This window comes from Canis lupus, chromosome 34, assembly GCF_003254725.2.
Source record: "Canis lupus dingo isolate Sandy chromosome 34, ASM325472v2, whole genome shotgun sequence".
In the NCBI taxonomy this organism is placed as follows: domain Eukaryota; kingdom Metazoa; phylum Chordata; class Mammalia; order Carnivora; family Canidae; genus Canis; species Canis lupus.
The window spans coordinates 30,434,337-30,451,007 of record NC_064276.1 but is presented as its reverse complement, the minus strand read 5'-3'; the positions used below and the strand labels follow the sequence as shown (position 1 = coordinate 30,451,007).

The 16,671-nt window shown below is 31.3% G+C and overlaps 1 protein-coding gene across 1 annotated transcript in view; it reads left to right on the top strand.

Moving 5' to 3' along the window:
• The first annotated feature begins 3,728 nt into the window (after nt 1-3,728).
• Nucleotides 3,729-16,671, top strand: part of SI (sucrase-isomaltase) — an 88,849-nt gene continuing 75,906 nt past the window's right edge. Inside the window, exons 1-8 of the mRNA XM_025425462.3 lie at nt 3,729-3,885; nt 5,225-5,342; nt 6,402-6,538; nt 11,438-11,555; nt 11,850-11,959; nt 12,862-13,013; nt 14,346-14,517; nt 16,408-16,507. Coding sequence (XP_025281247.3) covers nt 5,225-5,342; nt 6,402-6,538; nt 11,438-11,555; nt 11,850-11,959; nt 12,862-13,013; nt 14,346-14,517; nt 16,408-16,507 — 907 coding nt within the window. The 5' untranslated portion in view covers nt 3,729-3,885. The remainder of the gene's footprint in view (nt 3,886-5,224; nt 5,343-6,401; nt 6,539-11,437; nt 11,556-11,849; nt 11,960-12,861; nt 13,014-14,345; nt 14,518-16,407; nt 16,508-16,671) is intronic.

Genomic DNA, 16,671 nt, shown 5'->3' with positions numbered 1-16,671 from the left:
TGTTCTCCTGTAGAATTTCTATGGTTTCAAGTTTCACACTTAGGTTTTTAATTCATTTTGAATTTATTTTTGTGTTTGGTAAGAAAGTGGTCCATTTTCAGTCTTTTGCATGTTGCTGTCCAATTTTCCCACTATCATTGGTTGAAGAGGCTTTTTCCCATTGGATATTCTTCCCTGCTTTGTTGAAGATTAATTGACGCTATAATTATGGGCTTTTTTGGGTTTTCTTTTCTGTTTTATTTATTTTTGTGTCTTTGTGCCAGTATCTACTGTCTTGGTGACTACAGCTTTGTAATATAGCTTGAAGTTCAGAATTGTTATGCCTCAAGCTTTGCTTTTCTTTTGTACAATTGCTTTGACTATTCAGGGTCTTTTGCGGTTCAATACAAATTTTAGGTGTATTTGTTCTAGTTCTGTGAAAAATGCTGGTGTTATTTTGATTATCATTGCATTGAATGTAGAGATTGCTTTGGGTAGTATAGACATTTTAACAATATTTGTTCTTCCTTTTTTTTTTATTTTTATTTTATTTTATTTTTATTTATGATAGTCACAGAGAGAGAGAGAGGCACAGAGACACAGGCAGAGGGAGAAGCAGGCTCCATGCACCGGGAGCCCGATGTGGGATTCGATCCCGGGTCTCCAGGATCGCGCCCTGGGCCAAAGGCAGGCGCCAAACCGCTGCGCCACCCAGGGATCCCAATATTTGTTCTTCCAATCCATGAGCATGGAAAGTTTTTCCATTTCTTTGTGTCATTGTCAATGTCTTTGATCAATATGTTATAGTTTTCAGAGTACAGGTCTTTTATCTTTTAGGTTAGGTTTATTCCTAGGTATCTTACTGTTTTTGGTGCAGTTGTAAATTGATTGTAAATTAACTACCTTTTAATCCAAAGTGTAAATTTTATGTGAATGATTTAACTATCATGTGTTCGAAATTCTGAAATGCACCTTACAAAGTCTAAGTAGAGCAAAGTCCATAAGGAGAATAGTTGAACACTAATCTGTTCTGTTTAGTAAAAGTATTAGTCACCAAGTATGTTTCAATGCTACTGCTGGTGTTTACACCTTTTTTTCCTATTACCTACCTAACTCAATATTTGTTAATTTACTTCATAGAGTTTTAAATTTTTGTACAGTTTTTATATTAATAAGTAAAAATTTTAAAACTCAAAATTGCTTTCATGTAGAAACAGTATGTTTTAAGTTAGAACACAATTTTTCCGGATAACTTCTTATGTCTATAATTTGAATACCTTTATATTGTAGTTTTGTCTGAATTCACTTTATAAGCAATTCATGAGCACATTACTTCCATGGTCATAAAGTTAATGAATGGAACCAGAGCTAAGATAAGAGGAGCTATGGACCAAAGTGAGCATAGGAAAGGCAAAGGCCAGTTCACAGGACCAGACATGGAAACCTGGATATGAAATAGAAGGCATGAAAATTTCAAATCACATAAAGCTTTTTAAATCAAGAGGACAAACAGTATTTAAAATATTTCTACAAATAAAGGAAAATCTAAAAGATGTTTAATTAAAACTTGACAGATATACAGTTCAGTTCAAAGAAGTGAGAAACTGGAGTGTTTCATCTCACTTTTAGAAGAACAAAAGGGTGGACAAATTGCTAATTACTTACTTTATTTTGAATCAATCAGAAAGCTTAAATTGCAGGAAAAAAACTAACCTCAGTTTTAGGACTGATCCATGTTGTTGCATGAATCAATATTCATAACTTTTATTGCTGAGTAGTATGTTAGGGTTAGACACCTTAGTTGTTTCCAATTTGGGGAAATTACAAAGTTTGTATAAACATTGATGTAGAAAATTTATAATCAACTTGTCTATATTTACTTGCTGGGATTTTTACTGGAATTATATTAAATATGTAGATCTAATTGTGAAAAATAAACAATTTAACAATACTGAGTCTTCTAATCCATGAATAATTTATCTCACCATTTATTTAGATCTTTGATTTCTTTTATCAACATTTTGTTGTTTTCAGAATAGATATTCTGCATATATTTGATATGGGGTATAGATTTATACCCACATATTCATTTTTCAAGCTATCATAAATTATCTATATATCCCTTTAATCTGTTTGTAAAGATATATGCTAGATATATGTCTATAGGTATATAGGTAATATTTATCTATATATAAATAAATTTAAATATATATTTAGATAAAATATCTAAAACTCTAAATATATATGAATATATAATATATATGTACATATGTAAGTATATAATATATTTAGTTTCAGTTTCCAAATGTTCATTGCTATTTTGTAAGAACATGATTGACTTTTGTATATTAACCTATATCCTGTGACCTTGCTACATTCACATCTTGTTTCTAAGGGATTTGGGTAGTTTTAATGAATTTTCCACAGACATAATTATGCATTCTTTGAATAGAGAGTAAATCACTCATGATTTCTATTACATTGAGCTTAGTTGTGCCCATTGAGTCAATCTAGAATGATTCTAATGTTATTTCCATATACTGCTCTTTATATATTGGAAGTTCTCCTTTTTATTCCCCGGATTCTTTTATTTTTTTTAAGATTTTATTTATTTATTCATGAGAGACACAGAGAGAGAGAGATGCAGAGACACAGGCAGTGGGAAAAGCAGGCTTTCTGCAAGGAGCCTAATGTGGGAGTGATCTCAGATCCTGGGGATCACGCCCTGAGCTGAAGGCAGATGCTCAATTGCTGAGCCACCCAGGCGTCCCAACCCCAGATTCTTGACAATAATCCATACATTCACTTCTACTGTTTCTCGTTAAACTCATATTCAGGTTGCCTCAAAAAACCAGTTACTTTACTTTGTATGAACACATTATTTTAATGTATATTCCTTTTAAAAAGTAGTGCCCAGATTGTGTGCAGAACTCTGACACTAAGCATTTCAGATTGTATCTATGATAGCAGAACCGCAATAATAATAGACTATATTAGTGCATATCTCATGACGACTCTGTGGGTAGGTATTTTTATTTCCTCTTTGTAAAGTGACTTAGTCTTAAAAACATTAACAAATTTGCCCCCAATTTCTTAGGAATATGTAGTAGACCTAGCATTTATATATAAGTCTCTTGTATCAAATCTTTTGATCTTAAACACTATACTGGCTTAAATCAGTAATGTAATTGATACCATAATTTTTACTGTATGAAATGGTGTTTAGTATAATTTTTATAATGAAATATGTGCCCTAAATAAAAAAATATATAAATAAAATTTTTATTTCTGGATTACTTATTTATATATCTCTACTTTTACATAGTATTCTAATGGATCTGTTCAGCCCATCAAACTTAACATCAATAGTGAGACAACAAGAGAGAGCTTTTATTTTAGCATTACTTTTTATATTATCTTCTATTTTATAACTATTTTATATATCTTCTATTAAATATTATCTTCTGATTGTTCTGGCAAATGTTTTTCAGATCCTAGTTTACCAGTGTTTCTACTTTTTAGTGATAGTTTAAATTTCACATAATTTGGTAAAATAATTTTCAAACTATATAAATAATGAAAGAAATAAACTTTTGAAAAATATAAATAAATACTTTTATATTTTTGGACTAGTTAATAGCTTCCAGAAATCAAAGACTATCTGAGGGCTTAATTATTAATTGACTTATGTTTCTAGACAGAAATATTTATGCAGCTATTTTCAGGGTTACATGTTTTTCCAATGCACGTTGAACAGAAGTTTATTAAATACTGATAGGCCAGTGAAGATGCAATAAAACTTTATGAGTAGCTTAATATATAGCTGAGCAGTTTCCTTGATCATTACTTTGGCAGTCTTACTTAACTCTGGTACAACTTAGCAAACAGAACAGGCTATGAAATAAGGTAAGTTTGCAAATCATATTTCTTTGTTTCTCTCATGTTTCCAAGTAATTTTCCCCTTATTACATGTTAGCAATACTCCTGTTTATAGGTGCTTGTTTAAAATAGAAAACATATTTTCATTTGCCATTTTAAATATATAGTCCTTGTACTAAAACAGGACAAAATATTTTTAGATTTTTAGTTTTTCTTAAAGATATGAGAGTAGCATATGAACAATTTTAGTACTGATTGTATATGAGTACTCACATGAGTAATTTAATTTTAATACAATAATTTTGTTCTGATTCTTCTAGATAAAAGGTTTCCTTTGAAACAAGATGCATTTTTGTTTTTAGACTTTTCTTAACAATAGAAAGGCACAGTTCTTATTGACTTCCTGATACCAAAGTAAGATATAACTTTCAGTGAGATAAACTTATTTAAAGTTAAACATTAAATTCAACTGTGTCCTTTCTCAGAGAACATTGAGCAATTCGGTTTCGTTTTTTTAACAGCTTCATATATCCCCTTGTAAGCCTAGTTTACACTTGTGTCTTTGAAGATTACAGATTCAATAAAGAACTTTCATATGTGTAATAGGAAACCATATGCTAAAATTGAATGCTAATGCTTACTTGATGTCAGGCTCTGAACTACTTCCATGATTATTGTTATTAAGAATATAATAATACTGGAGTGATGGGGTGGCACAGTCATTTAAGTGTCAGACTCTTGGTTTTGGCTCAGGTTGTGATCTTAGGGTTGTGACATCAAGCCCTGTGTGAGGCTCTCAGCTCAGTGTGGATTCTGCTTAAGTCTTTCCCTCTCCCTCTAATCCTCCCTCCCACTCTCTCTCTCAAATAAATAAATAAATCTTTTTTTTTAAAGAATATAACAAAAAAATTTAAAAACTAAAAACAAAACAAAACAATCCAATTAAGGAAATTAACATATACATTAATAAAGGCAATAGATTTGTTATGTGGTATGGTAAGATGGAAAAAGATAGATTAACTCTGCGTCTAAGAGTAATAGGGAAGGACGCATCAAGACCATTGTATTGAACTGGGCATAAATTGGGACCAACCTAGAAGAGCAAAAGTGGAAGGATTAAAGAAAGATTAAATAGTATGCACTTGGGGCACCTGGGTGGCTCAGTGGTTGAGCATCTGCCTTCAGCTCAGGTCATGATCTCGGGGTCCTGGGATCGAATCCCACATTGGGCTCCCACAGGGAGCCTACTTCTCCCTCTACCTGTGTCTCTGCCTTTCTCTGTATCTCTCATGAATAAATATATAAAATCTTAAAAAATATATAAATACATATTTATTAAATGTATAATTTCTTTTTTTTTCTTTAGATGGCAAAGAAGAAATTTACTGGATTAGAAATCTCTCTGATTGTCCTTTTTGTTATAGTTACTATAATAGCTATTGCCCTAATTGCTGTTTTAGCAACTAAGACACCTGCTGTTGAAGGTAACTAATGTTAAAGATACTTACACATTATAGTGAAGTTAAAAAAAAATTTACCCCTTAATAGTTACGGATTTTTAAAAGTAAATCTGCATGAGATGAAACATGTGAAGAAAGATCTCAAGTAAGTTACATAATTATTCCAAATTTTTCTATCCATTATATTATAGTTATTTCAATGAAGAACTGTTGTAATTTTTTGGTTTGGCTTTCAGATACTAGGAGGAGGGGTGGAGAATCTGGGGGGGAACATCCTCTTTATTTTAGTCTCATTTTTGTTTCAAAAGAAACAGATGATGTATAACAAAAACAGGTAAAAGGAAGGTAAAACAAAGCTTGAAGTGTTTATCATTTTTTCTGAATATTTCTATCCTAATTTAGAGTAAATGCTTACTACTCTGATCCAACTAATCTCTATTTTTCCATCATTCTCTCTTAGAAAAGATGTTCTGATTATCTTCTAGTCTAACTCAGTTTTCTACTGCTATTAGGCATTTGTTTTACCTTCTCCTAGTTAACTGAAAGCTCACTACATTGTGGCGTGATCATTTTATCTTAACTATATCTTATTGCTGGCAAGTTCTTATTATATAGAATTAGGATTTATTTTTCCTTATAGTTCCCTGCTTTCTTTACTATTCACTTCAAGGTATTGTTTTCCTCCTATTTCTCCCTTTTTTGCTCTAATTCTTATCTCCTTTTCTATATCCTTTTCCCATCCATATTTCTCCTTCTTTCTTGATCTATAAAACACATTTTTCATAAATGTGGTAAAATGAACATTTTGCTTCCTTTTGAATCTACCTCAAAACCTTCTGTGATAATATTTTGTTTTTCTGCAGAAATAGTCAATAGGGCTCTGCATAGTCAAATTTTAAATTTTGTTTCAGTATTTTCCTTTGGTAATTAGGACTTGAATTTGTGGGGATTTTATTAGTGTAAAATTTATTTTTCTTATATATAAATTAATGTATTCTTTCAATGTAAGGTATTTATTACCCAAATAATCTGAAAAAAAATTAACACCATGGTTTATTTTATTGATCTCTCTCTCTTTCCTAGCAATTAGTAATTCTACTTCAACTCCACCTACCACTCGTACAACCACTGTGTATCCTGGTTCAGGAAAATGTCCAAGCGAGCTAAATGATCCTATCAATGAGAGAATAAACTGCATTCCAGAACAATTTCCAACACAGGTCAGCAACAAAAGACTTTAATTTTTTATGAATATATATATAATAGTAATTATATTAAGATAATTGCTCAATATTGGATCAATTCCATATTTTTAAAAGCTCTAGTCGTCATTTAGGCTTCATTTATCTTTTTATTACTGCTCCATATAAAGAGATGAGAGAGAATTGAATTTGATGAGCTTGCTTTTCTGTACTTCTAATCAATTTAAATTAACAAGTTAATATTTTTCCATGCTTAACAAGCTATTGTTAATTTTAAAACCTTTATGAAATTCTATCCTTGCAAATCTACACTTTAAAAAGGTATAGCCGTTGACCATATAGAATGTTTGAGAGACAATATGAATACTCCATAAAAGTATTTGTAATGATGGTATTAAGAAGTGTCTGGAAAATGAAATAATACTGATATTTTGGAAAATTATTATTAGTTTTTTATTATTATTTGGTAGTTTGGGAGAAGAAGCTCAAATGGAGAAAATTAAGGGTAACTTAATGGGTTCATGTAACCCTAAGTTGACTCTTCCGTGGTCTTCATAATGTATGTGGGAATAAAGGTCAATGAGAGTGTGTGTGTGAATATGTGTGCATTCACATTTTGCAATATCTATGTATTGTATGTAATCAATAATATATTATGATATATACTAATGTAAATATATATTAATCAGTGCTTTTAAATATTATATGTTATATACATATTATAATATAATATGTACATCTATAGCATATTATTATATACATGTAATATGCATATCTATAATATATGTTAAATCTATAATAAACATATCTAAATCTCACCTCTCTCCCTCCATCACAAAAATGATTAAATTAACAGTAAAATTTCTATTAGCCTTATCCTACCATTGCAACCTCATAATTAACACATAATTTTCTGATTAATTTGCTATGAAAAGTTGCACATAGATGAGATTTTTCTTAGGACAACATTAGGAATAGTGGGTCTTTGTAACTGATAAAAGAGCTAGATAAATAGTGTTTAATGTGACATGCTAAGATAATTGTCCAGATATTCTCTTCAGGCATATTCTCCTTAGGAAACAATTAAAGCTTAACATGGAATTCTATTAGGAACAATATTGGCTGCTAAGATCTTAAAGGGAAACAACATTTCAAAGCCAATGGTTTAAGGTTTTGATGCCTGCTGTTTTTAATGTCAGTCTGTTTGGTTGCTAAAGAGTGTTTTCAATGTGAAACAAATTAAATTTATGAATTTAGCAAATTTCAGCTAATGTAATTTGTCATTTAAGAAAAGAAGGTGAACTTAATTTGAGAGCAGCTATAATTCTACCCAGAGTGCATAAGTCAGCCTGGACTTCTGTAATAAAATGTTAAGCTAGGTGGCTTAAACAACAGACCTTTATTTTCTCACTGTTCTGGAGGCTAGAAATCAAGATGCCATCAGGGTTGGTTTCTAGTGAGACTTTTCTTTCTGGCTTGTAGACAGCTGCATTCTTGTGTCTTCACATGGTCTTTCCAATGCACAGGTCTTTCCATGCACAGAAAGAGAGAGACAATATATATGTGACCATGCTCTGGAGTCTCTTCTTTTTATCAGAGCACCAGTCCTATCAGATTTGTACACCAGTCTATGACTTCATTTAACCTTTATTACCTTCTGAAATGCCCTATCACCAAATACAGTCACATTGGGGTTAGAGGGTTAGGGCTTCCTAACTATGAATTGTGGCGGGACTCAATTCAGTCCATAATACAGTCCATCCGTATACAGTCATATAAATATTATTACACATATTTCTATATGCATACCTACACACATATAATATAGATAAGAACATAACAAATGTATTTTTACCTACCAAAGTTTATGCCTATTGATGTGCTTTACTTTTTTTGTTTTTTCAAATTAAGAAGAAAATTGAATTCACTCATATGTGGAATTTAAGAAACAAAACAAATGAGCAAAGGTGAAAAAAAAAAAGAGAGAGAGGGGGCAAATCAAGAAACAGAGTATTAGCTATAGAGAACATACTGATGGTTACCAGAGGGGAGGTGGATGCGGGGGGGGGCGTGAAAAGGATCGTGAGGATTAAGGAGGGTGCTTGTGATGAACACTGGGTGTTATAAGGAAGTGTTGAATCAACTATATTGTATACCTGAAACTTATATAACACTGTATCTGAACTAAGTGGAATTTAAATAAAAACTTTAAAAAATTAGGAATTAAAATAAGAGGGGAAAATACCTGAAATCTTGAAAACTAGGCAAAATGACTAACCATAAATAACCAGTATCAAAAATCTATAAAAAATAAACCAAAATTCACTGGGTGTTATGCTATATGTTGGCAAATCAAACTCTAATAAAAATATACAAAAATACCCCCAAATAAACCAAAATTATTCATTTTAAAAGCAACAATGAGGATATACATTTTTAAATTAATATTTTGATGTGTATATGTAGTGGTATGAGTGATGTCCTCCAAAAATTCATGTCTACTTGGAGCCTTAAAATATGACTTTATTTGGAAATAGGAATATTTGCAGATGTAATTAAATGTTAAATGAGGTTATGCTGAAGTAGGATGGGCCCTAAATCCCATAGCTGCTGTCCTTATAAGGAAAGGGGATGACATACAGAGAACTACAGGGAAGAAGGCAGAGTAAAGATGGAAGTAGAGATTGGAGTAAGGCATCTTCAAATCAAGAAATTCTAGATTACCAGGAGCTATCAGAACCTAGGAACAGGCAAGGAAGCAGTCTTCCCTAGAGCCTTAGAGGGAGCATGGTTCTGCTACCACCTTGAAGCAGGACTTCTAGACTCCAGAACTGTGAGAAAATACATTTCTGTTGATTCAGACAACCCTGTTTATGGCCGTTACAACACCTAGTAACCCAATACAGTATGTTTGGAAGAACTTCATCTAATTCCATTTTAATGTATATTTTCTATTTTAGCAAAATGTGATTGTAATTTGCTTATTTATTTTTTTCTTAGAACCTTACACCTTCCCAAATCAGTGTATCTACATGTAATTCTGCCTCTTTGTTTGTACCAACCTTTTATTTTTATTTTTATTTATTTTTTTTTGTACCAACCTTTTAAAAAAGTCTTTTAGAAAGACTACTGTAAAGGGAAAATTGCCTGATAGAAGTCACACATACTTTATATTCTGATAGGTAATGACCCTCTAAAATATCAGAACCAGTTGTACTTACCATTTGCATGCATATGTGTATCTGAAGCCATTTTAATTTTATGTTGTAGTAGGAGAGAAGTTAACATGTCAGCTACTAAAAATGTAGGCTTTACACTTTTTTTCAAGGCAAATAACCAAGAAAAAATACCATAGATGCTCATATGAAAGTGTTTCACACTATTAAATTTAAATATTAAGTAGATTTTTAATTATACCAATGTTAGCACACAGCATTACCACTTTTGGTATATAAGCATTTAGAACTTTTTCCACTTCACATAATCTTTCCATACAGATCATAATACTACTCAAGAGTTCAGTGTTTTATATTATCCATTGGATATAAGGTCTTCAACTAGTTGAGACACCTGGCCCATAAATTAGTTTAACTTGTTTACTTAAGTACTGAACTAATAAGTGGCTGGAACTAACTGTCTTAAGCATTTTCTGTAGGCTTGAATTCAGGGCAGCCAAAATTCACTTGTAGCTTGATACATAATTGATACACAAAAATATTTCAATATTTCTGGGTTGACTACATGACAACAGAATAGATTATAATTCCTCATAGGGCAGGAACTTTTACTTTTTTAAAAAAATTTTTAAAAAGATTTTATTTATTTGAGAGAGAGGAAAAAAAAAGAGGAGCAGAGGGAGAGGGACAAGCAGACTCTGTGTGCTGAGCATGGAGCCCAATCCCGTGACCCAGAGATCACAACCTGAGCCAAGATCAAGAGTCGGATACTTAACCAGCTAAGCCACCTAGGCACCCAGGGCAGGACATTAAAAAAAAAAAAAAAAAATATATATATATATATATAGGCTCAGTAGTATAACTTGAGATCTGGGATTGTGATACCTTCAGCTTTGTTTTTAGTGCTTAAGATTACTTTGGCTACATGGGATCTTTTCTGGTTCCATACAAATTTTAGTATTATTTGTTCTGATTCCGTGAAAAATGCTGGTATTTTGATATGGATTGTATTGAACCTGTAGATTGCTTTATTCAAATAAAAAAATTAAAAGTTGGGGTACCTGAGTAATTCAGTCATTTAAGCGTTTGCTTTTGGTTCAGATCATGATCTCAGGGTCCTGGAATCGAGCCATGTGTCAGCATCCTGGCTCAGTGAGGCACCTGCTTCTCCCTCTCTGTCTGCCTGCTGCTGCCCCTGCTTGTGTGCTTTCTTTCTCTGTCAAATGAATAAAATAAATAAATCTTTTTTTTTAAATTTTTATTTATTTATGATAGTCACAGAGAGAGAGAGAGAGGCAGAGACACAGGCAGAGGGAGAAGCAGGCTCCATGCACCGGGAGCCCGACGTGGGATTCGATACCCGGTCTCCAGGATCGCGCCCTGGGCCAAAGGCAGGCGCTAAACCACTGCGCCACCCAGGGATCCCAATAAATAAAATCTTAAAAAAAACTTAACAGCAAAGAAAAATCATAGGTTTGTAATAATGTGTATTAATATGTTGATTTGATAAATCACAACTAAGAGCATCAATTCCTGGTAGGGTGTAAATTAATTCAATTTATATTTCTCCCAAGTGAAAGGAACAAGATAATAGATGATGCTTTAACATATTCTTGAAGAAATAAGCTTGTTTTTCAAACATTTAATTCAAACATTTATTGGAATGAATGTTTTAGAAAAATAGAGCCTGGCACATGATAAGAGTAGTAACTTATGGTTTCTTTTACAAATGTTTTATCAGGCAGTTTGTGCAATGCGAGGTTGCTGCTGGAAGCCATGGAATAACTCTATTATTCCTTGGTGCTTCTTCGTAGATAACCATGGTTATAATGTTGGACAACTGACAGCAACAAGTACTGGTGAGAAATGTTCTGTTATTAGTGATCCAAAAGAATATATTTTAAGTGGAAAACAAAAAATATGTTTAAAATTTTTCTTTGGATAAATATCTTAAATAGAATCAAATGGAAAGTTTGTACATAAGAATGTTTAAATTGTTTATGTCAAGGATTTATTTTTTTGCATAATTATATTTTCCAAATAACAAAATAAGTCATATTTTGTGATAAAGGAAATATTATTATAAAATATTTAATATTTTCTAATCTTTATAAATAAAATCATCAGTCATGACAACTTTTTCTTCCTTTAAGGACTTGAAGCCACATTAAACAGGATATCTTCACCTACATTGTTTGGAAATGACATTACCCGTGTTCTCTTCACAACTCAAAACCAAACAGCCAATCGTTTCCGGTTTAAGGTTTGTTTTTTATTTATAAAGAGAATTATGAAAAGCAGTTATGATCATACCCTTCATTTTACCAAGACATTTTTCCCTCTTAAGAACTATTTATTCCAAAGCAAAGGACTAATTGGGCTAGTTATGTCACTTACTTGAACCTGTGTACTGAAATGTAACATTAATTTCTCCAGCAGTTAGAATTTCATACTATAGTCAGTGTAAAATATTGGATACAGTGTCTTGAGAAGAATAGATACTCAATAAACTTTAGTAATTTTTATTATTTCAACCCAGACTAGGATGAAGAATTAGTTTACAATTTAAGAAACATTAATTGTGCTCTATAAATGGGACTTATACTTACTAGTTCTTTTTTACTGGTATCACTTTTATTCATGGTTTTAAATAAACTAATTTTTGCTATTTTTAAAGCAAGTTGTTTACTTGCATGGTCTTTTGGATTTGAATGTGAAAACAACACCGTATCTCTTGTATATTACTTTTTAAAGCAATTTCACAAGAATTAAGAGGGTTTTTTTTTAAGCAAATTCAAAATCTTCATGGGATTTCTAAGGGGATGAACACTGAAAAGCAATAACAATTTTTATATTCACAAAAACACGGTATTCAAAAATAAATATTTGGTAATACTATCATTAGTTTCTGTATATTTTAAATCAGTCAATACAAATCTTTATATTATATACAATACTTTTATAACCAATTCTATATTCCTTAATAATTTATACAATTCTGTGCATAACCATTCAACAATATTAAGTTTGACTAGATTAATAGCTCCTCTATTAAATTATTACATTTAGGTTTTTTCATTCAAAACTTGCATTTGATAATTCAGAATTGGAAAGTGAAATAATGGTTTTGAATCAAATAATGCTAATTTGTTTAAATATTTGCAGATTACTGATCCAAATAACAAAAGATATGAAGTCCCTCACCAGTTTGTAAAAGAATTTACTGGAACTGCAGCTTCTAATACATTGTATGATGTACAGGTTATAAATAATCCATTCAGCATCAAAGTCATTAGAAAAAGCAATGGGAGAATTTTGTAAGTATCTTATTTTACATTTCTGGTCAAAATAACTGGTCAATTTTATTCTATTATCATAGAATTAGGAAAGTTTTAATTTTAAGGCATTTCTTGAAAAAAATAATTTCCTCCCCAGAGAGGGTGAGTGTACATCCTTGTAAAGAATAATGGAAAAAGAGTTTTATTTCCTGTGGATGAAAGGTATGAGAAGGTGAATGAAAATATACAAATTGGAGCCAACCAAAGGTGAAGGTAAAGAGCATCACTGATAGAATTTTAGCTTTACCTATATTTTTACATGGCTAGAATTCTTATTGTGTCCTTTCCCTATTGCTTATCATATTTTGTTGCCAGTTAGTAGGATCAAATAGTTACTATTCAGAAAAGGGCTAATTCCCATAGTAATATTAAAGGAATTTATATATGCATATAGGAAATGTATATGAAAGCATATATAATAACTAAATTAAATATTGCTCAAATGCCTTCATTATGAATGTATTTTGAGGGATATTTGTAGCAAGGGTTTTAGTGATTTTCAAGATAAATGGTCTCACGTCTCTAAGAAGGTTAATTAAGCAGGTGTCAAGATCAAATCTTAGCAATTACTTTTCTTAAATATATTTTAATAATTTTCAATTGACATTATGTTAAATAACAAAAGTGTTAAATGCTATATAGCATTTCTTGTAGTATATATTTGATATGCCTCAAACATACAGTCTTTTTCATTTTGGAAAAATTATTTTGAATTTCATTAATCCTAATACGTATGCTAGAGGTATGAAAGCCAGTATGCGACTGTATTTTAAAACTGTGTTTGGAGCAAGGCAGAACTGGGTTTGAAATCTGGCTCCGCTGCTTCCCAATTTGTCTCGTTAGAAAGCATAAATTAATTTTCCCAATTTGTATTATTTGTAAAATGGAATTGATAATGGTAGTTATGGGGATGCCTGGGTGGCTTAGCGATTGAGCATCTGCCTTTGGCTCAGGGCATGATCCTGGAGCCCATCGGCTTCCTGCATGGAGCCTGCTTCTCGCTCTGCCTGTGTCCCTGCCTCTCTCTCTGTGTTTCTCATGAATAAATAAAGAAAATCTTTAAAAACAATGGTAGTTATGCTTTAGGATTGTTATAAAAGTTAAAAGAAAGGATGTGTATGAAGAATCATATTGGTGGTGATGAAGCAAATTGTGTTGATGGAATTAACAAATTCTGTTTATGATGCAATTCATATAGTCCAAGAAATGATATTTAAAATGAAATATTCTGGATGATAACATAGACCCTTATTTGGTAGAAGATTTGTATGTTTCTAAATAATTTATTTACTTATTTATTTTATTGTACAGATTTGATACCAGCATTGGTCCCCTGGTTTACTCTGACCAGTATTTACAGATCTCAACCAAACTTCCTAGTGAATATATGTATGGTATTGGGGAACATATTCATAAGAGATTTCGTCATGATTTAAACTGGAAAACATGGCCAATTTTTACCCGGGATCAACTTCCTGGTGATGTAAGGAACTATCTTTTATTTTTTAATAAATACAATATATTGGAGCAGTTGATAATTTTAGACTATTTGTAACCATCATTTATTTGATGTCAGTGATACTTAATCCAGAAGCTTGTTTACTTTAGGGGTGAGGATTTATTTTATTTTTATTTTTATTTTTTTGGGGGGGTGAGGATTTATAGTAAAGTCCTAAGTTAACTCAAAAAGTAACCAACATATTTTATGAATACTTAAATAGATATAGTTAGTTTATGAATATTTTCTTTGATTTTGATTTTTAGATTTTGTCATTGTCTTTTCAGTCCTTATGCTTAAACGTATCCATCGTGGGGCATCTGAGCTGTTGAGCATCTGACTCTTGATCTCAGCTTCGATTTTGATCTCACAGCTGTGAGTTCAAGCCCCATATTGGACTCTATGCTAAAGGCATGGAGCCTACTTAAAAAAACAAAAGCAAAAACAAAACAAAAATCTATCCATGACTAGTCATTGCACTAGAATAATTCTAAATACTGTGTTCTATATCACTTTGCATTATACGGTGTCTGCCTATTTATTGGACATTATGTTGTATATCTACACCTGCTTCTTCCTCTTCCATAACATATGATAATCTTCCATACGTTTATATATCTGGGGATTGGTTCCTTTTGTAAACACTGAAACTTGAGGTTATCATTTGTACAATAAGTCACTGAGAGCTAATTTGAAGTTCAACCTCCTAAGAACTTCTCCCAAATTCCCTATGCGGAATTAGTCTTTATTTTCTAACCCTTTATTCATATTTTAGTATGACAGTCACCACAGGTTAGTATATGTATTTATATGTAACTATACTTCTAAAATATGAGATTCTTCAGGACAAAGACCATATCATTAAAAAAATATTTTTTTTGATTCATGATTGCTTTGAGTCAACTCTTAGTGATTTTTTTAAAAAAATGCCAGTGTTAACTATTTCATTTCCCCAAATGAATAAGTGGATTGTTGCTTTAAAGATCTTCATTTGGTAGAGAACAATTATTAATAAACTAATAATAATTCTAACAATTATTTTTATAGCATCTCTATCTGTAATGAACACTTAATAAACACTTTTATTACACTGTTTATTTATTAATAAACACCAGGCTGAGAACTTCTTAGCTATACTCCATACATTCTTTCCTTTTTTTTTTTTTCATACATTCTTTCCTTTGAACTTCCATTTCCAGCTAAACATTCTTTTTTTCCTTTACTTTTCAAGTGTGTTTCCAGTTGGTCTCAACCATTTCACATACTCATTAGCTCTTAGCAAATGAACTGCAGAAGTTTTATGAGAATAGACATTACCTTGGAATTCCGTGAAGTGCCTTGGGCAAACATAGGGCATAATGAATAAATATGCGATTTTCTTATCATTAATAGCTTATTAAAACTCAATCATAATAAAACATAAAGTATTCTTAATGAATAGATTGTTATATATTTTATGTATAAACATATTAATAATTAAAATAAGTTTTTTTTTGCTACAGTGTTTCATATGGTTATGTATAGTAGAGGAAATTAGTATAGAGATATGAAGAGTAAATTACAGAAACAAATTGGAATAAAGGCTATTTTATTTATTTATTTATTTATTTATTTATTTATGGATTTATTTATTTATTTAAGGATTATTTATTTGAAAGAGAGAGAGAGAAAGCACAAGCAGGGCAGAAGGAGAGGGAGAAGCAGGCTCCCCACTGAGCAGGGAGCATGACATGGAGCTCTATCTTAGGACCTGAGACAAAAGCAGACGCTTAACTGACTGAGCCACCCAGGTGCCCCAATATAGGCCATTTTAATTATATAATTTTATTGTTTAAATATACTTTAAAAATTAATTTTCAAATTTTTGCCCTACAGAATAATAATAATTTATATGGCCATCATACATTCTTCATGTGTATTGAAGACGAGACTGGAAAATCATTTGGTGTTTTCTTAATGAACAGCAATGCAATGGGTAAGAGCAATTTATCTGATAATATATTTCAATGAGGTTTAACTTCAATTTTAGGACCCTCTCTTATTCCAATCATAGGTATTGTATGTCAGAATACACTCTATTGGTAATGATTTATTATGTGAAATTATTACAAGCAGGTTTTGTATGAGTGAGTATAACAA